The sequence below is a fragment of the Phocoena phocoena genome, chromosome 16 (genome assembly GCF_963924675.1).
Source record: "Phocoena phocoena chromosome 16, mPhoPho1.1, whole genome shotgun sequence".
Taxonomy (NCBI): domain Eukaryota; kingdom Metazoa; phylum Chordata; class Mammalia; order Artiodactyla; family Phocoenidae; genus Phocoena; species Phocoena phocoena.
Window position 1 is genome coordinate 8,901,298 of NC_089234.1, and position 26,252 is coordinate 8,927,549.

General features: G+C 40.7%; 1 protein-coding gene across 1 annotated transcript; it reads left to right on the forward strand.

The window, feature by feature from the left end:
- Positions 1-9,081: 9,081 nt before the first annotated feature.
- Positions 9,082-24,268, forward strand: LOC136136655 (ATPase PAAT-like). Its single transcript, XM_065894886.1, has 6 exons — positions 9,082-9,245; positions 10,007-10,210; positions 11,045-11,117; positions 13,226-13,432; positions 19,940-20,394; positions 24,034-24,268. Exons 1-6 carry the CDS (start codon positions 9,082-9,084, stop codon positions 24,266-24,268), a joined length of 1,338 nt encoding a protein of 445 aa, XP_065750958.1.
- Positions 24,269-26,252: the final 1,984 nt, after the last annotated feature.

Sequence of the window (26,252 nt, forward strand, 5' to 3'; positions counted from 1 at the left end):
ATGTTATGAAAGCAGTTGACTTTTGTATGTTAATCTTGTGTCCTGCAACCTTTCCAATAATCACTTATTAGTTCCAGAAGTTTTTGGTTGATTCTTTGGGATTTTCTACATAGACAGTCAGGTCATCAAAGACAGTTTTCTTTCTTCCTTCTCAATCTGTATACTTTTCATTTCCTTTTTCTTATTACATTAGCTAGAGCTTCCAGTATGATGTTGAATAGGAGTGGTGAGACATTCTTGCCTCGCTCCTGATCTTTGTGGGAAAGCATCTTGTTTCTCACCATTAAGTATGATGTTAGCTGTAGGTTTTTTTGTAGATGTTCTTTTTTGAAATTTTATTTATTTATTTTTGGCTGCGTTGGGTCTTCGTTGCTGCCCATGGGCTTTCTTTAGTTGCAGCGAGCGGGGGCTACTCGTTGCAGTGCACGGGCTTCTCACTGTGGTGGCTTCTCTTGTTGCAGAGCACAGGCTCTAGGCACGCAGGCTTCCGTAGTTGTGGCACGCGGGCTCAGTAGTTGTGGCCCACAGGCTTAGTTGCTCTGTGGAATGTGGGATCTTCCTGGACCAGGGCTCGAACCCACGTCCCCTGCATTGGCAGGTGGATTCTTAACACTGCTCCACCAGGGAAGTCCCTGTAGATGTTCTTTAGCAAGCGGTAGTTTCCCTCTATTCCTAGTTTGCTGAGAGGTTTTTTTTTTTTATCATGATGAAAATGTAGGATTTTGTCAAATGCTTTTTCTGCATCTATTGATATGATTGTGACTTTTCTTCTTTAACCTGTTGATATATTACATTAATCAATTTTCAAATGTTCAGCCAGCTTTGCATGCCTAGAATAAACCCCACTTGGTTATGGTGTCTAATCCTTTCTATACATCGCTGGATTTAATTTGCTAATATTTGGTTGAGGATTTTTGCATATGTATTTATGAGAGATATTGGTCGTTGGTGTTTTTTTCTTGTAATATCTTGTAATGTCTGGTTTTGGTATTAGGGTAATGCCGGTCTCATAGAATGAGTTAGGAAGTATTCCCTCGGTTTCTATCTTCTCAGAGATTGAAAAGAACTGCTATAATTTCCTCTTTGAATGTTTGGTAGAATTGACCAGTTATTATGGACCAGTTATCTTTTTTAACAACCTGTTTTGGAACAAAATGATTTTTTTAAATTTTTATAAAAATTGTTTTATATTCCAGAACATCAAAATGAACTATTATGACTTCAAGTTTAGGTGTCCACTGTCTAAAAAGACATGCTTTTCAAGGACAGGTTCAAAAATAAGCATGTGATGTTGGCATAGAGCCATAATTAGAGTACAACCCTGAATTTGTAAAGCTTTCTTCACAGACCTCACTCCCACCTGAGACCCAGAAAAGGACAATCATGTGATGAGATACTTACTGAATATGTGGTCTCCTAAATTAGCAGGGTGCCAGCATGGTAACATTGCATTTAGTACCAGAGACAGAATATTTGAGAGTCCGGGTGGGTGAATTTTTGGGTCAAATAATGGGGCCCAGACCACTTGGGTATGTGAACTATGTCCTGCTTCACACACTCCCTTCTTCCCTCAGCCCCAGGACTGACCACTTTGCTCTAGGGAAGGGAGCTACTCTTGGCTGTACTTCAGTGGAGGAAATACTACACACCTCTGAGAGTGTAAAGGTGTGCCGTAAAACCATTCTCTTCTTGAGAATGATCTTAAGAATATAGTATCTCCTTATCAAAGAAAGCAAGTGATAACTCACATATATCTAACTCAGAGTTGCTGCCTTTCCTCCAGAATTTATATAGTCAAGTGACCCATCCTCAAGAGACATCTGTGACCCATTTTCCCTCACATATAAACACATAACGTGAAGGCACACAGGTCACTCCTGTTTAGGATTTATTGTTAAACTTGATTTAAATCACTGTTAGATTGGTTATGTCACATGGGCAGTGTTAGCTGTCATCATCCTGTTTCTTCTGATCCTCAGAAGAGAATGGAGGCTGGTCAGTAATCCTTCCTGCTGGAGCAGTCACTCTGCTTTGAACCTGGGGTGAGACTGCTTGACTGACCTTACTTTGCTGGTTCTCTTCTATCAGTTCTGCCACTCACAGCCACAGGCACTGCATGGGACTCTTGCCTCACCTAGACGACCACATGGGCTATAGGAGGTACCCAGCACCCAGTTCCAATTTTAGCTTTAGCTAAATCTTCCCATGTTGGGGGTGTTCATTCTGTTCTTCTCATGAGAGCTTTCAATTCGCTGTGAGCCAGCTGCCTGTTCCAAACATGTTAGTTGACCTTAAGGGGAAGTGTATTCATCTGAGAGAAATTGAGCAGAAAAAGCAAATGTGTGACGACTCTGGGTTTAAGTTTCCGATCTGTATAATGAATGAAGTCCTCTTAAGGGGACTTAGAAAATCTGAGATTCCACCTTCTGACATCCCCAGTATCTTCAGAAGCAGATTTTCTCCTCTGGTTACTTTTAACACTGTTTCCTACCAACTCAGCACTCAAGTTCTTTAATCACTAACAGAAATTGCTAACAGTCTAACTGCCAAAGCCCAGGTTTATTTAAACATAGCAAGAGCCATAAGACCTCATCCCTCACCACTTTTGTCCATCTTCTCTTTTCTTTACTGATCCTTAGAGCTAAGCCTTCTGGAACCCCTTTCTAGTCACAAACAGATTTTTACTATTAAAAAGACCTTGAACTGCTTTACCTTAACCTCAAAATGACTCTGATAGCATGGCATCGTTCACAAACTCTCCAAAATCTCACTTGTAGTTGCTGAGAAGATTAACTAATACGTGTTTACTTTGTGGCCTAGGAGACACTTAGTAAATGCTGGTCTCCTTGGCTGCCACCCGCTTATAGGTCCGTGAAAATGAACTTCCTTACTTTACTCTCCAATGAGGTATTACTCATACCCATTTCAACAACTCCTCCTCTGAAGTTTATGCCAAAGTAAAATTATAAGCTTATTTGCTCCTTTTCTATAATCACCATCAATGTCATTTCCAGTTGAATCATGTCACCAGTCTTATCTTCCTTCTTAGCTTCTTTAAAAAAGCCTAACAAAGATGGCCTAAAGTGTGGGCTAGATACTCAAATGTTACCAAATCTTGAACTAATTTTACAGTATCTAGCGTTTTTCTGATTTCCCAAAGACCACTTTGCTCCTGGTATTGTTAGGATGAAAGCAAAGTAAATGACCTAATATGCTGAAAGTGGGTACTTAGACCCAGAATAATCATCAATCTCACTAACGCTACGAACCACCAAAGTGTCTGAGAAAAGATCAAAGGCACAAGAAGCAGTTCTGCTAAGAAGAATCTGAATGCTACCAACCTCTGGCTCACAGATGAAACAGATGTCAATTCCTTGGTTTCTTAAGCTTCCAAAATAATTTTCACAGAAGAAAGCAATTCCTAGAGATTTCCAACAGAGATTTTCACTGTTTCCTTACTTCCATCATGGTGTCATATGTTTAAAATTATTATAAAGATGTTTAAAACAATCAGCCCCCTCGAAAGCCTAATAAATGAGCCTCGTATTTTAACACTGCAAAAGTTAACCATTCATCGTTCACTTGATATTTGTGTACCAAATACTGCCTTAAATGCTGGGGATTCACACATAAATAAAGACATCGTCTGGTGTTAAAAACAAAGCTCATAATTTATTTGAGGAGAGAAAGTGAGAAAAAATGTGCACAGCACAGAGATAAACATAACTACAAATTTTAAAAATTTACATTGGCTGTTCACATTACGTTGTATATAAAAGCACAACTCTCAAAGGTAAAACTGGTAAAAAGGATTCTATAGCTTCCCCTTAACCTGCAATCTAATAGTACAACATATCCCTGGAAGGACTTTAATAAACATACCTCAAAATTCTACAATTATACATAAAGACAGGTAATTTTTATAAAAAATACACAATATTCAAAATGAGTTGTGAACATACTATGTAGAATTTTTGCTCAGTTACTTCTTCACAATGTACAAGTGTCACAAAAACATAACAAAAAATAATAAAACACATCCAGGGCTTCCCTGGTGGTGCAGTGGTTGAGAGTCCGCCTGCCGGTGCACGGGACACGGGTTCGTGCCCCGGTCCGGGAGGATCCCACATGCCGCAGAGCGGCTGGGCCCGTGAGCCATGGCCGCTGAGCCTGCGTGTCTGGAGCCTGTGCTCCGCGACGGGAGAGGCCAACAACAGTGAGAGGCCCGTGTACCACAAAAAAAAAAATAAAATAAAATAAAAAAATAATAAAACACATCCAATAGTTGATTTAGCTTGGATACTATTTTGTTTCATTATTAACTTACCAAAAGAAGAGTTAGTTCACGTAGATCTTAAAACTCTAGGTAAGCAGTCTAAGACCCCAAGAATGCAGGATAAAACAATCCCATGAAATGGGTTCATTATGAAAGTTCTTTTTAAGCCAGGTATTCTGAAGCTGGAGCGGATTTTTCCGTAGATGATACCATGTTATTCATGCTGGTTACTTTTCAAGCCACTCTTTTTTCTGGATTCGTTCACATTAGTGTACATTGCTGTAGATCCAAGCAGAATAAGGTTGTTAATATTTTTTAATGTAGAAGATAAAACCCACTTAAACAAAAGCTCTTTGCAGTTTTCAACAGTTTAAGGATATAAAGAGGTTCTGAAACCCAGAGTGTTTAAGAATCTGTTATAAGGCATGTACAGTTAGCAGTAAAACATGGTTATGTGATTACCACCTACCTTATCCCCAATACCTATATGTGTATCTTTAAAGAAATCTTTTCCCCAATTTTAATCCTTCTCTTTACTAAGACTCTAGGGTAGTGACAGTGGGCACAGACAGTGAAGCGAGAAAAGCATGTAACAGTAGTGCAGGGCTCTTTTTTAAAGCTGCACACACTATCTCCAAATAAAACTCTACTACTTTCCCCACTTATAATTAACTGCTGTTACTAATGGAAGAATGCACGATTCTTCACGTCTTGTTGTTGTTTGTGCCTTACAACAGATTCTTAAACAGGAAAGGATACAGACTAAAATTAGCAAAGCAAAGGCACATGGAGCAGAGTCCAAGAGAAACCAGGTGCAAACATCCAGCAATGATGTGTGACAGCACAAGCAGAGTATTGCCAACCAAGGAAGCTCACCTGAGTCTTGGTGTTCAAGGTTTTTATTGGGGGTCAATCAGGTAGGCATGGAGCATCAATGTGCTGACATTAGTTTCTCAGTCTTTACCCTCTTCAGAGGCCAAACTAAAAGAGTATAGCCCTGGGGGCTTCTCTGATGGCGCAGTGGCTAAGAATCCACCTGCCCAGGCAGGGGACACAGGTTCAAGCCTAGGTCCGGGAAGTTGCCACATGCTGCGGAGCAACTAAGCCCGTGTGCCACAACTACTGAGCCCACGTGCCACAACTACTGAAGCCCATGTGCCCTAGAGCCCATGCTTTGCAACAAGAGAAGCCACCGCAATGAGAAGCCCACATGCCACAACGAAGAGTAGCCCCCACTTGCCGCAACTAGAGAAAGCCCGTGCCCAGCAACAAAGACCCAAAGCAGCCAAAAATAAGTAAATAAATTTATATTTAAAAAAAAAAGGGTATAGCCCTCACCACACATCACACTGTTAGCACAACCTAGCTGGTGGGGCTGAGGCCCATAGTTAAAAAGACAATTTTATTAAGCAGATATTCCAGCAGCTTAGAGAATAAGACAGGAGTTGGTCAGGAACCAGGTCTTTCTTTGGAATGTGGGCAAGTTTTGACCATCCCACGCTTCACAGGTTAACCCTTTACTACAAAAACAGCTTTAGGATAAGAAGGTGCCACACAGGTGATAATCATGGATGTAGGCAGATTTAGCTACACATCAAGAGCTTCCCCATAATTTCTACATGTCTTCAGAAAGGCTGAAGCCAGGCTGTACTGAAAACTGTATACAGTCCAGCAATGTTGGACTAACCAGAACAGAGGTTATAAATGATGTGGCGGTAGCGAGCAGCTATAAATGAAGTTGGGGAAAAAGGGGTAGGAAGGTTACTCTTTCTTTCCCGCTTCTAACTTAATTGCAGGTCCAGCATTGAGGCAGGGTGAGAAGAAGGAACTCCAGGCAACCATAGGGCCTGCAGGGACCAGAAAGAACAGGAAGGGCGGAGAAGAGGTACAACTCAAGTGGTACCAGCTGGGAGGAAAGTTAAGTTCCTATAACCACCTTGCTGGGAAGTATACTCCTGGGTAAAAGGCAGGGCAAATACAGTAAGAACTCACTCTACTTAAAATTAAGATGGTCAATACCTCAACCGTCATATTACTAAATGAATGGGCCCAAGAAAATTAATACCACAAGTCACTTCTTTCTAAAATGTACCTTTCAAATATGCATTGGTTCATATCCTGAAAACAGATTGGAAATATGCCTCTAAAGAGCATATTGAGTTCTTACACATTAAGCTGTAATAAACTTTAAAATAAGTGAGTGAAAGAATTGCATAGTACATGCTAGTGATATTGGTGGTAAGTTTCCAACATCTATTTTATGATTTATTTCAAGGGGAAAAATAGGGCCAAAATATCAGTTGCAATTCATGATGAGAGCAATTTATCGTATTAAGAGTGAGGTCAGTTCTGAACAACCACCACCCTGGCTGTGAAGAAAAAAGCATAAGCTTGAATTTACTATTTTTGCCTTTTTCTGCATCTCTTATTTTGTGATAAAGCTGCCAGCCAACTCTCACCAATCTATCAATTCCATACAACAAACCTGTACTCAACCCCTTTACCAGGCATAAAATAATTACTAACCTCAGCAAGCCTACATAGTAGGGAACACAAATATGTAAACTGATAAAGTCGGAAACCATAAGAGAATCATAAGAGGTACTATGGTACCTGACAAAGATTCTTGCCTGGCCAAACTTTATTCAGGCTCCTGAACCTTCTCCTAGGCTCATCTGGGCATTTCCTTGTAAAATCTAGTTTTAGCAAGAACACTGCTAAGTCAATTTAGTCAACTTATTTTAATTCCAAATCCCCCATCCTCCATATCTGACCACCCTTGATAGCTAATCAGGTTCCTCATCTTCCATCATCCCCTGGGTGATGTCTAATAACCCTGGCCTCTCACCAGCAAGAATTCTGTTAGGTTCAGGCACAATCATCTTGACCCTTGAGGTTTCTCATTAGTAATTTTCTATCCACTGACCCCCCTACCCTGCTCCTTGGCTTTAAATTCTTACTTGTCCATGCTGTGTTCAGAATTGATCCTGGTCCTACACTGAGGTCTTTTCCCCTATTATATAGTTCTGAATAAAATCTGCTTTTACTGTCCAGTTTGGGTTTTTCTTTGACATAAATTAAAAGTATAAGGGTAGTACAGAGAAATGGGTTTAATTCTATAGCAGAGTGGGGATCTGCTTCATTTTGAACGATGCACAGGATTTTCCCCGTTCCAAAAGAACAGGCGTTCCAGAGGGAAAAGGCTGTGCAAAGGTGGGGGAGATGGGAGGGCAGGGAGGCAGGTGGGAGCAGCAAGCACCGGAAGGAAAAGAGGGCAGTGCAGAGGATGGAGTGGAAGTGGTTGAGAACGAAGGCTGATGACAGTAAAGAAGCTCCCGGAACTGTTCAAATGAAAGCTAGTGTTTGAAAACAGAAGAAGCAGAGATGAAGAAAGATAGAACAGGTTTCCCCTAAGAAAACCAAGATTTGGTGATTTACTGGCTGTGCGGAAAAAAAAGGGGAGACAATAGGAGTGTAGTTTCCTGACTCTTGGTCCTTCAGCCTTATTCAAGAAAGTCAAAGTCCAGGTGATAGTACTGACCTGGCTCCTTAAAGTGGAGATGGGTGTTTCTGATAAAGAGCCTATTTTCTTTGGGCTGTCCAAAGCTGGTCCTGTGAATTAAAGTTAATATATAGGAAGCAGGAACTATAAGACAAAAATACTGATGTAGACAACCGAGAATGCGTCGGCAGTATTAAAACACCTTTGCAAATTAGGCCCTTTACACTCAAGGCCTTTGGAACTCTGACATTCCACTTTTCTATATTCTAACTCCCTTTTTTCTTTCAAAAGGTGGAAAACTCACCTGCACAGGCCTCTTCAGGAAGGGGACAGATAGTGGTGGTGGGGAGGGACCATCTACCTTCCTATCCAGGGGGCATCTGGGAAGAGCCACCCGCTCCCACTTCCCCGGACCCAAAGCTTCAGGGTCTTTCAGCTCCAGCTCGCATTCTGCTCCACCGCAGACCCGAGGCCGCCGTCCTGCTCGCTCTTCCCGGGGCCGGGAGAGCAGACCCCACCCCCCTTCGGGCCCAGGCCTTTCTCCACCTTCCACCCAGCCCGGGGGACACGAGGACGGCCCAGGCCAACTGACAGGGCGAAGCGCCAGGGCCACAGACCTTCCTCAGACGCCACCCGCCCCGGCCCCACACCAAGGGCGACACCGTCCCAACCTCCTCCTCAGCTAAAGCCGAACGACCGGCACCCACCTGACACCCTCGGAGGAGAGAGCGCGTGTGCGGAGCGGGCTGAGGACTTTCTGAAAAGGCGACTCCACTGCCCGGCCGCCGCGTCCCCAGCCCCCCGCACCCCACCGCAGTCCGCGGAAAGGCTCGGCGTCCGCGACACAGACAGCAAGGGTCGGGACGAGGTCCTTCAGGTCTCGAGAGCCACGACACCACACCTACCTCACGACGTACTCTCCTCACCGGACCGACCCTGCGGGTAGGTCCAGACACCGGCATCCACACGACATCTCCGGGTCCAACGTCAAACTACCACTGGGTTCCCACGCGCACCGCATGGCGCCTGCGCACAGCCCAGCAGCTGGACCAGGCTGTCAGTGCGCATGCGCCTGACTCCAGCTCTGCCGCCGCAGATTTTGCATCATCTGCCCAAACGGGCCGTCGCGCGCATGCGCGTTTACGGTAGCTGGTCTCTCCCCACCCCGGCGAGAAGCTGCGGCTCTGGGGTTTGCAGCCGGACGAGGGGGAAGTCGCTCCGTTCCTTTACAGTCCCTCAGTCTGGCGGAAATTAAAGAGCTGTAAGAGAGGTTCCGGAGCTGGCCTGGCGTGTAGGTGGCCAGATGGAGACCGAGACCGCACACCCGCCACTGACCCGCCCTCCGCCGCTGGCCTCTTCCTGGGATGCCGCGTGCGGAGCCCTGGCCCAGAGTCTCCATCTCACCCGGTCTGATCTCGGCGCCCGGGACGCCGACTGGGAGGAGCTGCTGGCGCCGCCTGCCACCGGGTGCGCCGGGCCGGCGGGGACTGGGATTGTGCTCGGTGCCAGCCACGCTCCTGGGGGAGCCTGGAGGGGAGGCGGGGGCCGTGAGGGGAGAGGGTTTGGGCCCGGAGCCGAGCCGGTGACGGGTCTGTGCGGGCGGCGAGGGCGAGGGGGCAGGTCCCGGGTGGCGGGCCCGCGGGAAAGAGGAGGCGACTCTGGCGTGGGCGTCGGGCGCAGGGGACGGGGGGCAGGTGACCTGAAGACTCGGCGTTTCACCCCCTTCCCCCTTGCGTCCGTCACGTCGGCTCCTGAGGCCCCCTGTCGGGATCAGAACCGCCTTTCTGTCCCGAAACAAAAATCTCCTGTCGACCAAAAGAGGCATTAAAAAAAAATCCAGATGTCGAAAATCTTCCTCAGCTTAGTTTTGAAAATGGCACACTTTGGTCCTTTATTCCATTCTGCACCCCGCCCCACCCCCACTTCTGAACTGTTTTTTAATTTACACTAGCTGCCCAGTACATATATTTCATTAACTGGACAGGCAATTATAGGAGGTCGCTTAGAATGTATTACAGAAGTCGAGGGAAAAGAGAGTGGAGAGCCCTCACCTATAAAGCATCATTTCCTTGAGAATTCTGTATTGAGCATTTCGTCAGTGCTTTGCAAGGCGCTTGGACTCCAAATGCAAATGTAAATGAATAGGATAACATGTCAACCCCTGTGGCCCATTAAGTGGGAATGACAGTGTTCAGAGAACTGTATAATATTCTTCATTTTCTTTTCAGCCAGGATCTGGTGATTTTGAAAAGGAACGTGAACAGCCAAGATGAAAACCCCTGCTTCCTTTACCTGAGATGTGACCCTCCTGGAGGTGAAGAAATCGTTTCTATTGGCATTTTAAGTTCAGCAAGAAATATGGAAGTATACTCAGGAGAGGAGTACTGTGGAACCAGTAGGGGCAAGAATGTTTGTAATGTTCTGGATAACAGGTTTGTGACGTATGCGTGTGGAAGTGTTCTTCTGAAGTAGTGTTTTATTTTCTTGAGCTTTTGTGATATTTATTGATTCTCTGACATTGTATCTGACATTGGTGCCAGATACTAGGGGAGAGAAGATAAAAACATAACAGCAGACATAAATGTTTAGACCTTTAGGGATCTTAAAGACAGTCTAGATCAGCCTAGTTGTTCTTATAAACGTGAAAATTGAAGCTAGTGGAAGAGAGTAGTTGGTAAAAGATCATAGCTAGTTAGTGGAAGACTGTGATCAGATGAAGTTCTGGTAAGTGTTTCTTGTCTGTTTTCTTTAACTCACAGCGATCTGTTTTCCAACAATTAAGTTGTCTATCAGTCTGGAACTTTGAACATTTTCCTGTAGGAAACGCTTTACACATAGTGCGTGAGCCCAACACTGTGCCATACCCGTATAGTTATTTAACCCATTTTTATACTTCTTGATTTTTTTTTCTGATTTCTTACAAAGATTCTGACCTAATCTCTCCTTAATATGAATCAAAATACGAAGTGTTTTATATACCGTGCATGTTGGACATAATGGGTATGTTATTGAGCTTTACAGTGTGCTCTGTGCCACGTAAGTATACATTTGATATCTAATTTCATTTTCTTATACAGCTAGTAAGTGGCAGATGTTTTCTTTGTAGTCAGTGCACTTCAGTAGGAAGTCCCAGCTATTTATGCCTCACCAGGAAAACTGAATCCAAGGATTTAAATATTGTCCTGGAAACTTTTAATTTTAAATGTAACCGTTAAAAGTGATAATATGTAAATTTTTTTAATAAATTAAATCTTTTTTATTTTTAGTGAACATGAAAAGATTATTTTGTACAAAAAATATCTAAAATTGGAGTCTTCCACACATGCTTGTAAAATAAAGGTAAGTCATTGCTAAATTTTAACTAATTTGAAAACTACAGTTGTTTTTCTACTATATATACTTATTATCTGTAGGTTTGGTAATGTAGTTAGTCCAGCTTGGTCCCTGGTTTTAGTTCAGAAATACTTAGTAAACATGTAAAAAGAAATTCTTTTCTAAATAATTGTCTACCTCTTTCAAAATTTGAACATTTATTATTTACAGCAATGTCATTACATGTACGATTGATAATACAGTGGTATTGTACTTTTAAGCCTTGAAAAACTGTGATAAAAAATATTTTTAAATCGAGGTATAGTTTATTTACAATAATACATACGTTTAAAAGATTTTTTGTCTTTATATAAAACTTAGGTGCCAAAAAAAAAGCACAAGCAGTTTTGGTCCCAAAATATGGAGAAAGATAGAATATAGTTAGAGAAGTTTCGGACAAGGGCACCACAAAGTTAAAGGAATTTGGACTGCTGTCTTCAGCATGAAAAATATTGTTAAGGTGAACTTTCCTGATGTTATCAGATCTAGGGAAAGGGTATGGAGCTGGAAATCATAAGCCCTGACTATTAAGTGAGCTCTTTTGCTGACTAGCAGAATAACCTTGGGCAAGTTTCTTCACCTGTTTGGACCTACTTCATGGGTAATATTAGGGGACTAAGGAAAATAAATCTTGGATTATTTTTATCTCTAAAATTCTATGCTGATTATTACTTAGAGAAGAGCACAGAACTGATTATCCCAAGATGTTGTTTTAGGTGTATATACTAATAGCTTCTGAAGTCATTTAAATAAGGTGATTCATTCATCCAACAAATACTGGAGTGCCTATTGATGCCAGATACTGTACTTGGCATTCAGGAATTGGCAGTTATGAAATAAATTGGAATGGAGCCCTCACATTGCTAATATTATAGTGGGCAAGACAGATAATAGGTTGACTCAGTGTGTAAAATAGGTACTACATTCGCTAGTGAGAAGGGCTTGGGGGTTAAAAAGCAGAACAGGGATAATATGGAGGTTGGAATGTGGGTGTTTACATTTCATGAGGTATTTACTTACTTGTTGATGACAGTCACATCTTTGGTGCCACACTGAGTTTTTAGATCATGGGTCTGTGTTCGCCTGTGTCTTTGTGTGATATATGGGTTTGTTATGTCTGTGAAGGTGAATGGTATTTGAAACTGTGCTGTGGAAGTACCAGGGAGTGAAAGAGTGTTTCATTTAGGGAAATCCTTGGGTTTGTATGAAGGCTTCTTCTGGGCCAATAGTATATGTAAGTTAAAAGTAATAGTAATTGATGCATATGTTTGAGCACTTACTCAATGATATATACTGGAAATTTTAACACATAATCCTCATAACAACCATGTGAACTCATGTTACTCCTGACTCAAGTTTGGCATTTGCCCGTGGTCACCCGGGCAGAGCCATCACTGAACACAGGTCTCTCTGATTCTAAATGCTGTGTTTGTTCCACTTTGCTACTTTGTTGTCCTACACCACACATGAAATGTCTTTTGGTTTAGAAGCATGGACAACGTGAAGAAGCATAAAGTATTGGAAAAGCTACTGGGATAGAAGCCAGATGAGCTAGGGTCAAAGCTTGACCTTTATTTACTCTTTTCACAAGTTAGAAAATCATCGTGAACTCATCTTTTCTATATGTAAACCATTGCGCTCTCTTAAGTCATCTGGACATTCTCTTAGAATTCCTTTAGAATTCATTTTAAGTTCTAAAATACTGACTTATGTTTAGTATTTCAGCAAATACTTGCATGGGTTTCTAGAGAGTCTTATTTTGTATTAAATAGTATTATAGCAAGTTTCAGTATGTTAAGGTTTCAGATTGGTATAGTTTATCCTTAATTCCTCAAATTATTAAGTAAAACATTATTTACACTTAATTTTTTAGTTGCAGTAAGACTTTTTAAATTCATGTAGTACTTTTTAGCCTTTTTCTGACTATGACTAGAGAAAACTTAAAAATGTACTTGAAGTTAATTTTCAGATTCTTGAATGCTTCAGTCTTACCGCAGTATTAACAAGAAGTGACCTTAAATAATGATTGTTTTTATTAGCATTATTAATTTTCCTGAACTTTTGTTTTATATTAGTTGCTCTCCTTTGGTGAAAAGCAGTGTGTGTTTATCAGTAAAGTTGTGGTACACATGAGGCCAGTTTCGGCAAATTCTTCAGCAGGCTGTCCTGCTCTAGGATCAAGGATAGACCTGGAGAGGGTCCAAACCATCATGGAGTCCTTGGGGTCAAAGTTATCACCTGGAGCTCAGCAACTGATGAATATGGTTAGATTCCAACAGCAGGTGAGTAGAAATGGATTTCTTTCCAAATACCATTAACATTCTTTAAACAATGGATTCTTACAAAGACGTGTGGTGACATAAATTTTTTCCTTTCAACTTTTATTATTTTTTTTAACAATTTATTTTGGTTCAGAATTCTTTTTTTTTTTTTTTTAGTTTTTAAATTTTGTATTTTTTTAAATAAGTTATTTAATTAATTAATTTTGGCTGTGTTGGGTCTTCGTTAGTGTGCGTGGGCTTTCTCTAGTTGCAGCAAGCACGGGCCACTCTTTATTGCGGTGCTCAGCCTCTCATTGTGGTGGCCTCTCTTGTTGCAGAGTGCGGGCTCTAGGCGTGGGGGCTTCAGTAGTTGTGGCATGCGGGCTCAATAGTTGTGGTTTGTGGGCTGTAGAGTGTAGGCTCGGTAGTTCTGGCACACGGGCTTAGTTGCTCCGTGGCATGTGGGATCTTCCCAGACCAGGGCTTGAACCTGTGTCCCTGGTATTGGCAGGCGGATTCTTAACCACTGCACCACTAGGGAAGTCCCTCAACTTTTATTATTGATTTGACTGTTACCTTTACTGACTTAGGTAAAAATAGCATGTTGCAAAAAAAGTGTTTTTGGTACAGACGTCACAGTTTCCTGTGAATTCTCTTTGCTTATTCATTCAGCAAGCATTTATTAAGCTCCTTCTTGAAGTATAAGACACTGTTTTGGTTAACTTTCGAAGATTCAAAGATCAGCCTGTCTTTAAGGATCTTTATTTGTAGTCTTATTAGGAGAGTCAGGGTATCTAAGTGGGGAATGATGAGGAATGCTAAGAGAGGCTTATTAAAGGAAGTAGCGTTTTGTCTAGGCCTTTAAAGAGGAAGGGTGGGGTTAGGCAAGTAAATTTGGAGGGATGCAACTTAAGAGGTAGAGAACAGTATGGATTAAATCTTCAGTGCTAGAGGAATAGGATGTAGCTAGGAAATGAACAGAAGTTCATTTCTCTGGAGTGAATAAGTGAGAGGGGAAGTTTCAGGTAGACTGGGGCTGGATCTTAGAGGATTTTGAATGATGTTACAGAGTTTGTGGGTGTTTTTTAGCTCTGTTTTAATAAATTTAACCCGCTATTATGTGTAAGATGAGTCAGTAGGAAAGATGCGTCAACAGAAAGTGAGGCTACAGGAAGGAAAGCAGCTCTGTGTTACTTCCATCATCCAGAGGACAGTTAATGAGAGTCTGAACTTGGAAGGAGTAACCTGATGCTGGATTGTGAGATGCTACAACAGTGGGGCCATTGGGACTTGACAACTAACTTAAGATGGGTTCTGTGGGAGAAAAACAGAATCAAACGTGAAACTAAAGTTTGGAAAATGGTGATACCATAATATACATGGAACCCAAGGCGGGGAGCGACTTGGGGGAAAGGAGTTTAATTTGGGAGTGTTGAGTTTTAGGTGTGAATAACACATGGCCTGGGATGATGATGTGAGGCTATGGAAACACAGGTGGGGCTGGTGGAGTGGAGGGAGGTTTGGGAGGAGCATGCCTAGTAGATGATGGGGAAGGGGGTGAGGGGAGAGACCGGAGCCAGGAAGGAAGACCCTGGGAGAGTAGGTGCGTTTGCTAAGAATACGGGGAGAGGAAAAGGGAACCAGAAGAGCAGGACACAGCAGTGCTTAAGAGTCGCAAGAGATCTGATGTCAGGAGACCTGAATTCAAAGCTCTTAGTTCTGTGTTATTTGGCATCACTTCCTCTTTTTGAGGATAAATTTCTTCGTGTTTACAATCTAAACGATAATACTGGTAAGATCATAGGATGAAAGCTTGAAACCAATAATATGAGTTTAAAAACTTACATAACTTTTGTGAGATTTGCCAATATTAATTTAGGACGAGGATCGTTGGATCGACAGGCAGACACAGGAGAGCAGGAGAGTTGCTGATGATCTCGGAAAGCATGGAAAGGAGAGCTGTGAAATGAACAGCGTCCGTTCTCTCCTTGCTCTGGCACTAGCATCTCACCTCCATACCTCAGGAGGCTCCTAGCTGGTCCTCCTGCACCACTCTCCCTCTCCACAGTGCAGCCAGCATGACCTCATCGGACTCCACGTCCCCTGTGTCAAGTCCCCTGACAGCTTTCCCTGACACTCAGAACTAATCCAGGTTCCTTACGCTCTCATCTGAGATCTGGGCCCTCGTTACCTCCTCAGCCTCATCTGCTGCTGCATCTCCTTAGATGCCTTGCTCTAGACATTCTGATGTGGGCATTCCACAAACATCCAGACGTACTCCCACCTCAGGACCTTTGCCCTCTTAACTGTTCTCTTTGGCCAGAATCCTCTCTTCCTGGCCTTAGCAAGTCTGCCTTTTTCTTGCTATTTCAACCTCATCTTAAACGTTCCATCTTGAATGACACCTTCCCTAACCACCCTGATTAAAATATTAGCCTCTTCCTCCAAATCTGTATCATATATGTTCATCAGCGCTTTCTTGCCTGTTTTTGTTTATGTGTTGTTCTGTGTACCTCATTAAGATACAAGCTTTGTGCAAAGAGGACCTGTCTGTCTAGTTTATGGCTCCGAGTAAATTTTCTATAATATATATGCCCTTTGGATTATCAACTAAATACCCCTTGGAGATCTTCAGGGGGTCAGTTTGAATAGTGATGAGATAGAAACCAGATTTTGAGGGATTAGATAGTAAATGGGTAGTTAGAATGTGGAGGTAGCCAGGGTAAAGTGGGTTGTTTCAAGAATGATGGGGATAAGGAACCTGCTGGTATCAGAATCCCTTGGCATGTTTATAAAGTGCAGAATCCTGGCCCTCACCAGTGAAACACTGGTTGTGATCCAGGACTCACCCTCTTATACAGGCAATGCCAGATGAGTCTTATGCATGGCATATTTTAAGAACAGATGTTTGAGGGGAAGGATCCAGTGGACATAGAGATTAAACATTTAAAAACAAAGTTTTTGTGTGTGGAAAATTTTGGAAACATTAGAGAGGGTTAATGAATTAAGTAAAATCAGTTCATGGACTGATTTTTATGTTTTAAAACCTTGACTTTGGAAAAGAAATGACGTGAATAGTAGTTTGTGGGGGGTTTTGCCCATGTTTTTAGGGTTTTTTGTTTCATTCCCAAAATAATACATTTTCTTTGCTATGAATTTCCGTCCATTCACAAGTACATAAGGTCTATTGTAAGAGGGCTCTCCCAACTCTCATCCTATTCCCAAGCTTGGTGTGTGTCCTTGTCGCATTTTCTATCATATAGAAACACAAGTCCTCCAACCAACAGCACGTGTGTTGTAACCCCCCAACACACGTGCTAAATCATTATCTATGGGGACATTTGGGAAACCCCCTGGGGAAGAAAGAAGGTGATCCTGTTAAATCGTCTTTTAAACATGCTAATAAAAGTCTTCTTTCTCGTGGGGAGGCTATATTTATGAATGATTCTCACAGGATATACCTGGTTCTCTAGGATTGCTTTTGTCCACAAACAAGGAATCCATGGGACGTCTTCCTGGAAAGTGTCATATAAGCTCTGTAACTATCTGTTGAGTATAAAGTAGGGATGTTTCATGATCAGAACCTCTCCTTCTATGGAAGGGGTGTAAACCCACACTGTTTGGAACCTTCATATGTTAATTGGGGCAGGGCCTGTCCTGATGAGGAAAGAAAGGACCTGGGGAGCAGCTTTCTAGACTCCCTGCTTCACCTTTGCCTTGTGGTTCCTTGTTTCCTGGAAAGTTTCTTAAAGTGATTTCTTATTTCCTTGTATTTAAAGTTCACATGTGCTGACTTTCATTTGTTTTTGCTTTAGCAATTTAGAATAATTGAGTAGGAATTCTGAATCAAAGTGCCTGGCATAGTTGTCATTTAATGTTATCTGAGGGAAAGCTGTGCCCCATTTTCTCAACAGAAATATATTCAGTTCTTCAAGGTTTTCACTGTTTACCTTTTTCATCTTAAAAAAGTAAAAAGATCTTTTTTCTTGCATTTTCAAGGTGATACTTGTTCAAATTCTTTATAATTAAAAAAGTTAAAGACAGTGTCTTGAGAAATCCTACAAGATGTTCAGAGATAAACAGTTTTTCAAAAATCCAGGGGTCTATGTGTACATATATGAAATGAAGTATACACATGGACAAGTATGTGGACACAATTCTACATAAATGCTTTCATGTTTTTTTAGGCTGCTCTGTAATTTTTTTTTTCACATAAAATGACACGGACCCTAAACAGTAAGTACGTATGAATTATTTTATACATATTCTTCTGCCTACTTCTAAAAGGGTTTGAGGTGCCTTGCAAGACAACATACGACAGCTCAAGAAAATTAAGCATTGAATAAAGTCAAACAAAAGGAGCAGAAGAATAGTCAGCAGCAACTGAGGTTGGGTCACTTACCGCACTGCCATTGAGATTAACCTGTGAATTCCTTAACATTTAATTCAAAGTGAAAAATAATCACCGTGAGAGCTTTTATCTGAGAAAACTATGACTAATTTTTATAATCAGTGAATTTATTATAATAAAATATTACTGTATATCAAAATAGAAAAACTCATATAGCATATGTCTTAATTGCATTTGGATTTTTAAATTATAATTTCTGCCAAATTAATTTTCGTGTACGATTTTGACATTGATTCCACTATTTATGTGATTGCTGTTTTGTAGCATTTTCAATTTTCTATCATAAAGTTTTTTTGCAGTACCAGAATTTTGCCACTACCAAAAATAATTGAGTGTTTCCTTTATGACTGAGCAAAGCTCCTTTTCACCTAAGGAGAGTTGTCTAATTTTTACATTTTGTAAATATAGTTGTATGTAATCCTCGTTTTTAGGAATAATTTAAGATTTTTTCAAAACTTGCATTCAATAGAAGAAGGTAAGATTTCTTTATAAAGAGAGTTTCTCCAACAGGCAGTTCAGTAGAAGTTCCGTGGGGCCTTTGTTGTTCCCACCCTACCAACGACCCTGCTCCCGTCATTCCCCTATCCTGCTATATTTTCCCTGAAGTATTTATCACCATCTCTATTCACAGGATGTATTGTCTTTCTTTCTTTTTTTCTTTGTTGTTTGTCTCTCCCTGCTCCCTAGATTGTAGTGTCCACAGATCAGCAATTTTCATTTGTTTTGTTCACTGGCTTATTACCAGTGACTGAGACAGTACCTAACACAGAGTAGACTTGTGGTGAATATTTGTTGAATGAATGAGTTTGGGGCTGGCTTAATCCAAGAATCATTTTTTAGAATATCCAGAAAATATACGGACTGAGGGTCTTCACCCAATCTTGTGTAATTTTCTCAGTCTCTCTCACTAGATACTGAGCAACATTAAGTATGAGATGATATCCCCTATAAGAATCCCTAGTAGAGTTCTGTGTTTAGAATTTAGGATGGAGGTGTATAACTTAACAGTTAGATAGGCTAGAGGTACTTTTGCTTTTCTCTTGTGGAAAAATCGAAGAGCATAGCAAGAACATGGCCCTGTGTAGGAGACAGTGTAACCTGCTCTCAAAGGTGAGCCTGAGTCTTCTCAGGAAATAATATAGCATAGCCAGTTGAGTTGAGGCCACAAAACATAATCATTACCCTACAAATTATTAAGGCAGACTTAGCCAAAAGGTAGGTCATCTTAGTCATTGAAAATGTCACAGAAGTACTCATGTAACATCATACTTTAAATATGTAACTATCTGGTCTGTCTTCCAGTGAAAATAAGTTGCATATCCTTAGGTTGGCTTACCATATGTGACGCTGGGCAGATGATTTTTTTTTCCTGTGTATTTTTTTTTCTTTTAACATCGTTATTGGAGTATAATTGCTTTACAATGGTGTGTTAGTTTCTGCTTTATAAGAGTGTGAATCAGCTATACATATACATATATACCCATATCTCCTCCCTGTTTCGTCTCCCTCCCACCCTCCCTATCCCACCCGTCTAGGTGGTCACAAAGCACCGAGCTGATCTCCCTGTGCCATCTGTTTTACATTTGGTAGTATATATATGTCGATGCCACTCTCACTTCGTCCCAGCTTACCCTTCCCCCTCCCCGTGTCCTCAAGCTCATTCTCTACGTCTGCATCTTTATTCCTGTGCAAGGCAGATGATTTTTAATTCTATGAAAGTTATCAATTACTGTGACTGAATTGAGAGTACTCGATTTTATTACCGTAAATTAAGGAAACATTAAAATAAGGCCGTGCAATTTTACTAAGTATGTTTGTATTTATTTGAATATTTTCCTTAGCAAAACTAGTGAAATGATTAGAAGTCCTGACTCTGGAGTTCGGTGGCCTGGGTTCCAGTCCTGCTTCTGCCACTGACTAGCTGTGTTACCTTGGCCAAGTTAACTTTAGTCTTGGTTTCCTAACTTGATATTGGGATAGTAGCTATAGCCTGCTCCATGTGAAAGTTCTGGGGATCAAATGAAAGTAGGCAGGTTGCCTGACTCTGAGTTACTCCAGAGGTTACCTGTCATTATCACTCATGTTAATAATAACATTTTCTTATTTCCCTTGCTTAGAATTGTATTCCCATCAGACAGCAGCTTCAGTCAGTTTTGGGAAGCACTGGATACAAGCACATGATCGGACTGCAATCATCATCTGTTTCAGGGGCCTTCGACAAGTCAACCCCCACACCTTTCCCTTCCAGGACTGGATTGACATCTGGAAACGTGGCCGAAGACTTAAAAGCTTACATTGATAAAAGTACGCAGCCAGCTGGTGGAGGAAATATGACAAGCCTCCAAAAGTGTAAAATTGTCTCACAAAACCATTCTCTTCCTGAGAATGATCTTAAGAATGCAGTGTCTTCTTTGTTACCAAAGAAAGCAAGTGACAACTCACATATACGTAACTCTGAGTTGCTGCCTGTTCTGCAGAATCTGTGTAGTCAAGTGAACCATCTCCGTGTGGGACCCAACACCAAGTGGCAGGAAAGCATCACCAAGCCCGGCGAAGGCATTGTTGGTGTTACGTGAGTACCTAAGACAAGTGTGGTTTAGATTGGGGACAGGAGCGGGGAGGCAGGTGGAGGAAAACAGGTTTGTTTCAATAACTACTGCCTGAAAATGTTTCCAGAGAGGATTTTAGGAGCTTTTACATTTCACCATTAACACATAGGAAAGAAATACTCAGCAGAGTAGGATGGATTGCTTTGAAAGAAGTGGGTAAAACTGGAGGTGCCGAGCACTTCTCAGGCATCTGATGGAAGGGGTACAAGCAGCAGATAGGGTCAGAGTAGAGAGCTGTCTGCATGAATGGAGAGGAGCTGTGGTGACCATGATATGTACATTTTTTGCCTGATTGTATGAAGTGAGCCATTGTAACAGATTTCCTCTGTAGATCGTGTGTGACCTAGGCTAATTTCGGAGTCATCCAAACATTTTTCAGCTCTGAATTATTTCTAGTGTACAGGCCCTTATCCCCTGATCTCATAATTCCAGTTTTTTCCAGTCCTGCTTTGATTGAGGGGTGGCTGAGTGTTTAGTATGTTCCCCATCCTTTATATAGATGTAATGTGTCCAAATTTTGCGCTAGATTGGAATTCAGGACTCTAATCATAGTTCTAGCTTAACTATTGCTTTACTGTTTAAATCTCTTGGCTTAGCCTTTTCTCCCATGTAAAATGAGGGAGTTGTATTGGCTGAAACTTTCTTAATGTCTCCAGTAGCATTCAATTTGAGGAGTTGACGTTATTGAACAAGTGGTTCTTATTTGGGAAGGATAAGGAAAGATAACAATAGTCTTTCATTTTTTTGTTGTTGTTCTTTTGTTTTGGCTGTGCTGCGTGGCATGCGGGATCTTAGTTCTTAGTCTCCCGACCAGGGATTGAACCCGTGCCCCTGCACTGGAAGCGCGGAGTCTTAACCACTGGACCACCAGGGACGTTCCAATCTTTAGTTGTTGATAGTCTAATCAATGTTAACTTGTGATATAGCAAAACAAAGCAAATGAACAATAAATCCCAAAGGAAAAAAAAAAAACCCTAAACAGATGTAAAAACTGCTCCTGTGTCCAGCTGAGGTGGAATGTCCCCATTTCTCTCAGATCCCCCACTTTACCAATAAAAATCCCTGGACATGATCCAGCAAACATACAAAGACTGTAAAAGGTGGAAAGAAGTCAGATTGCTCAGGGACTGTGAGGCTTAGTGTTCCTTGGTTCCTAGTTACCTGGGAGTTTCTTTCATCATAGATGGGTATAGGATTTTGTCAAGTATTTTTCCTATGGCCATTCATATGATCATGAATTTTCTTCTGTAGTCTGTTCATATGGGGAATTACATTAATTTCAAAAAGGGAACCTGCCTTGTATACCTAGAATAAATCCCACTTGGTTGTGGGCTGTAATTCTTTTTTACACAATGCTGGATCTGATCTGCTAATATTTTGCTGAGTATTCTTGCATCTAATTCATTAGAGATACTGGTCTGTATTTTTCTTGTACTGTCTTTGTCCGGTTTTCACGAGGGTAATACTGGCCTCATAAGATGAGTTCTACATCTTAGAAGAGATTGTGTAAAATTGGTGTTATCTCTTCTTAAGATGTTTGGTAGAAGTCTCTAAGGAAAGCAGCTGGGCCTGGTTATTTCTTTCCTGGAAACTGTTAAATTACCAATTCGATTTCTAACATAGTAAAGTTGTCAGTTCTCCCTGTTGATATGCAGGCTTAATATTATGCATATTGAAATCCCACCACAATATTTGGCAGACATAAGCAGGATCATTTTAAAAATTATATGAAAAACAAAAGAGGTAGAATAGCTAAAACAACTTTGAAAAAGAAGAATGAAGTGGGAGGAATCACTCTTCCCAGTGTCGAGTCTTATGTAGTTAGAGTATTCAAGATGATGTAGTGATGGCAGAGGGACAGACACGTAGGTCAATGGAACATAATGGAGGGCTCAGAAATAGACCCACAAAAATATGCTCAACTGATTTTTGACAGAGTTGCAACAGCAATTCAATAAAGGAAGAATAGTCTTTTTAACACATGGTGATGGAGCAATTGGATATCTGAAGGGCAAAAAGTGAACCATGACCCAAACCTCATACCTTATACAAAAATTAAGTCAAAATGGATCGTAGGGCTTCCCTGGTGGCGCAGTGGTTGAGAGTCCGCCTGCCGATGCAGGGGACACGGGTTCGTGCCCTGGTCCGGGAAGATCCCACATGCCACGGAGTGGCTGGGCCCGTGAGCTGAGCCATGGCCGCTGAGCCTGCGCGTCCGGAGCCTGTGCTCCGCAACGGGAGAGGCCACAACAGTGAGAGGCCCGCGTACCACAAAAAAAAAAAAAAAAAAAAAATGGATCGTAGACTTAAATGTAAAACATAAAGCTATAAAACTTTTCTAATAATACATAGGGGACAAACTTTGGGGACCTAAGACAAGACTTCTTAGATATGACACCAAAAGCAAGGTAATAGAAAATTTGATATATTGGATGACATGAAAATGTAATACTTTTGCCCTGTGAACGACTCTGTTAAGTGGAATAAAATATGAATTACAAAGTGGGGAAAAATATTGGCAAATTACCTATCCAACAAATGACATATCTAAAATATAGAAAGAACTGTCAAAACTCAACATTAAAAAAATCCAATTAGAACATGGGCAGAAGACATAGACATTTTATCAGAGAGGATGTACAAAAAGCAAACAAGCAAATGAAAAGATGTGTGACTGACCTCATGGCTATTAAGGAAACGCATATTAAAACGACAATATACCACTATACAGTTGTTTAAATGGCTAAAATAAAAAGTTTAAAAGTGGTAACGACAGCGAGTACTGATGAGGATGTGGAGAAACTGGATCTCATTTTAAATCCTGGGAGGTTTTAGAATGGTACAGCCACTCTAAAAAATATTTTGGGGCTTCCCTGGTGGCGCCGTGGTTGAGAGTCCGCCTGCTGGTGCAGGGGACACGGAAAGATCCCACATGCCGCGGAGCGGCTGGGCCCGTGAGCCATGGCCGCTGAGCCTGCGTGTCCGGAGCCTGCGCTCCTCAACGGGAGGGGCCGCAGCGGTGAGAGGCCCGCGTACCGCAAAAAAAAAAAAAAAAAAAAAAAAATGTTGGCAGAGTTTCTAATAAGTAAACGTACAGTTGTGCTCCTGGGCACTCATCCAGAGAAATGAAAACGTCTGTCCACACAAAAGCCTGTACACAGTTGTTCATAGAAGCTTCCAGTAATTTAATAAAGTTGTGTGGATTAAAAAAGAAAAAAAACGATTTATATTGTACAGTTGCTTGGGGAAGTACTTGGAAAACCTTAACAAAATCTTGCAAGATTACTTTAGATTTGGAGCTCAAAATCAAAAGGACCCTTTCTAAAGAGCCATTCTCTGAGGGTAGAAATTCCATCATCTTCATTTTCATATTCTTAAATGTTTAAAGAATTGAAGAAATAGAATGCTTTGGGCATTCAGGATTGTGGTCACCTGTTGAGTGTGTATTTTAGAACCTGGAAATGTGTTGTATGGAGACAGTATAGTTGTGGAGACAAATTTCAGCAATGTGTGTTGGCTGCTTTATCTTACTACAGTTTGGTTGTTTTTGTTATAATATTAGGGAAAATTGTTACATTATTATTTTTTAAATTTACTTTTAGAATGGAAGAGCAATCCATTTGTTCCTACTTGGAAAAGATTCTTTCTAAAAATATGGAACTGATGGAAAAGAAACTTATGGACTACATTGATCAGCGAATATATAAACTCCAGGAGCACATAGATAATAAGATTGCTTTGTTAGTGGACTTGCTGCAAAGTCCCAACTCCCCACCCTCTGGCATGCCTCTAAGACATTATGACTCTGGAGAAAGACTTTCAAATGGAGAAAGATAGCACTGAACATGTTCAAAGTACTACAGATATTTATTACATATTTATTACAAATCCAAACCCCAAAAAGTCAAAGCAACTATTTAATGTCAGTTGAGGATCACCGTTTACTTACGTAAAGCAATCTCAGTGTTCATTTTAACTGACTGTTACTGTAAATCTCATCCTGTACACTAAGAGTTAACATGATAGGGTCAAAAATTATTTTTGTTTTCCATATTTTTCACTTTTATAAGAAATTCACATATACCTCTGGGTTGCTTAAAGTGTTCAAATTTTTTAAGGATTTCTAATGCTTTTCATTAGTTGGTAGTTTATATGTGTTTGATTGGAATACTCTTAATTTTTAGGAAGACCTTATGTTTTACGGGTATACAAAATGCTTAGACTACTTGATTGATATTGTTTCTTTTTCTAATTGATCTTAGAAAACTGGGTACTTGAGACTTGCAACCTTTAATTTCAGATCACCATATTACCTTTTTTATTGTTTATTTCAGATAAAAAATCAGATGTGATATTTGGCATGTGTAAAATTGGTTTACATTGGGGCCATTAATTTTGTGTTGTCACACTGTAGTTATGGATAGAAAAGTAAAAATTAGAACTGACCTATTCTTTGTTAGGATTATTACTTTAGATTTTATGTTTGATGTAAAATGAGAGAAGTCATCTTGTTTGATCTCCATCAACTCAGAAAGTAGAAGGAATTCTCTCCTTTTCTGAGCTGATACAGGTTCTTCTTTCCGGAGCCCTTTTCTGATTAAAGTGTGAAATGCTGAGGTTCTGCATTGAAGGATTAAGGCATATGAATCAAGGAGACTGCAGTTCTCTCTGGCAGACATGATTTTCAGAAATTATACCTATTGTATATGTGTTGTAAGGTGATATATTTGCATCTGAAAAATAAATGCATCCACTCTGGAAAGTACTTGTCTTAAACAAATAAAAATATATTTTTTTCATCTAATATTTAAGATGAAAAAGGATGGTTTACACTCATTTAGTATGTTGTATTTTGATGAATTTAGTTCTTTGAAGTGAAAACTAATATAAAGTGTGGTCATTTATTAATCACTCTGACCTTAGGGACATGAGGACTTGTATATTACTTTTATCAGTCTTTTCCTAAATTATTAACAACATATGTAGCCATTAGGTAGCATTTCTTTCAGCACTCAGGAGAAATGTGTCTCATTTAAAGCTGAACCCTTTCATTAATAGTTTATACAATTTCTAAAAAAAAAAATAGTTTATACAGTTTCTGATTATTGTGGTCTGTTCTTTGATTCACAAATTGCTTTAATATAATTATAACTAGAACACATATGCTATGTTTTCTAAAGTAATTAAAATAAATACAATATTCATGATTATAGTAGTAGAAATAATTCAGATGAGCTTTAATTCCTGATCATCCATTTCTTAATTTCTCCATGTTAATAAAAACCTAAATTACATATTATATATATTAGAGATTCATAGGTATTGATTTTCTTATACGTACAAATTGCTATACGTATGTATATGTAATTGCTTTATTAAAATTATTATCACCTAAGAAAATACTGCCTGAATTTGCTCAGATAGGAGGAGCAGACCACAGTATGTACAAAATCTCTATTAAGTCTTTTTTTTTCTTGTAACTTTTCTGCCCTTGTATGTGGCACCCCCAGTAAGTCAAGTCTGGGAAATCAGGGCTGGCAAATGCACCTTCAGAGGTGTCAGGGTAACCACTGCAGTTTGAGGTGGCTGCAAGGGGTGTGTGGGTGATCAAAAATTAAATCAAGATACAGGTTACGGGGAACTTCCCTGGTGGTGCAGTAGTAAAGAATCCGCCTGCCAGTGCAGGGGACACGGGTTCCAGCCCTGGTCCGGGAAGATCCCACGTGCCGTGGACAACTAAGCCCGTGCGGTGTAACTACTGATCCTGCGCTCTAGAGCCCGTGAGCCACAACTACTGAGCCCGCACGCCTACAGCCCGTGC

Coding starts and splice junctions, on each gene's coding strand:
- LOC136136655 (XM_065894886.1), top strand. CDS start 9,082: ATGGAGACCGAGACCGCACACCCGCCACTGACCCGCCCTCCGCCGCTG. Junction 11,118..13,225: donor CACATGCTTGTAAAATAAAG/GTAAGTCATTGC, acceptor GTTTTATATTAG/TTGCTCTCCTTTGGTGAAAA. Junction 13,433..19,939: donor TGGTTAGATTCCAACAGCAG/GTGAGTAGAAAT, acceptor TCCCTTGCTTAG/AATTGTATTCCCATCAGACA.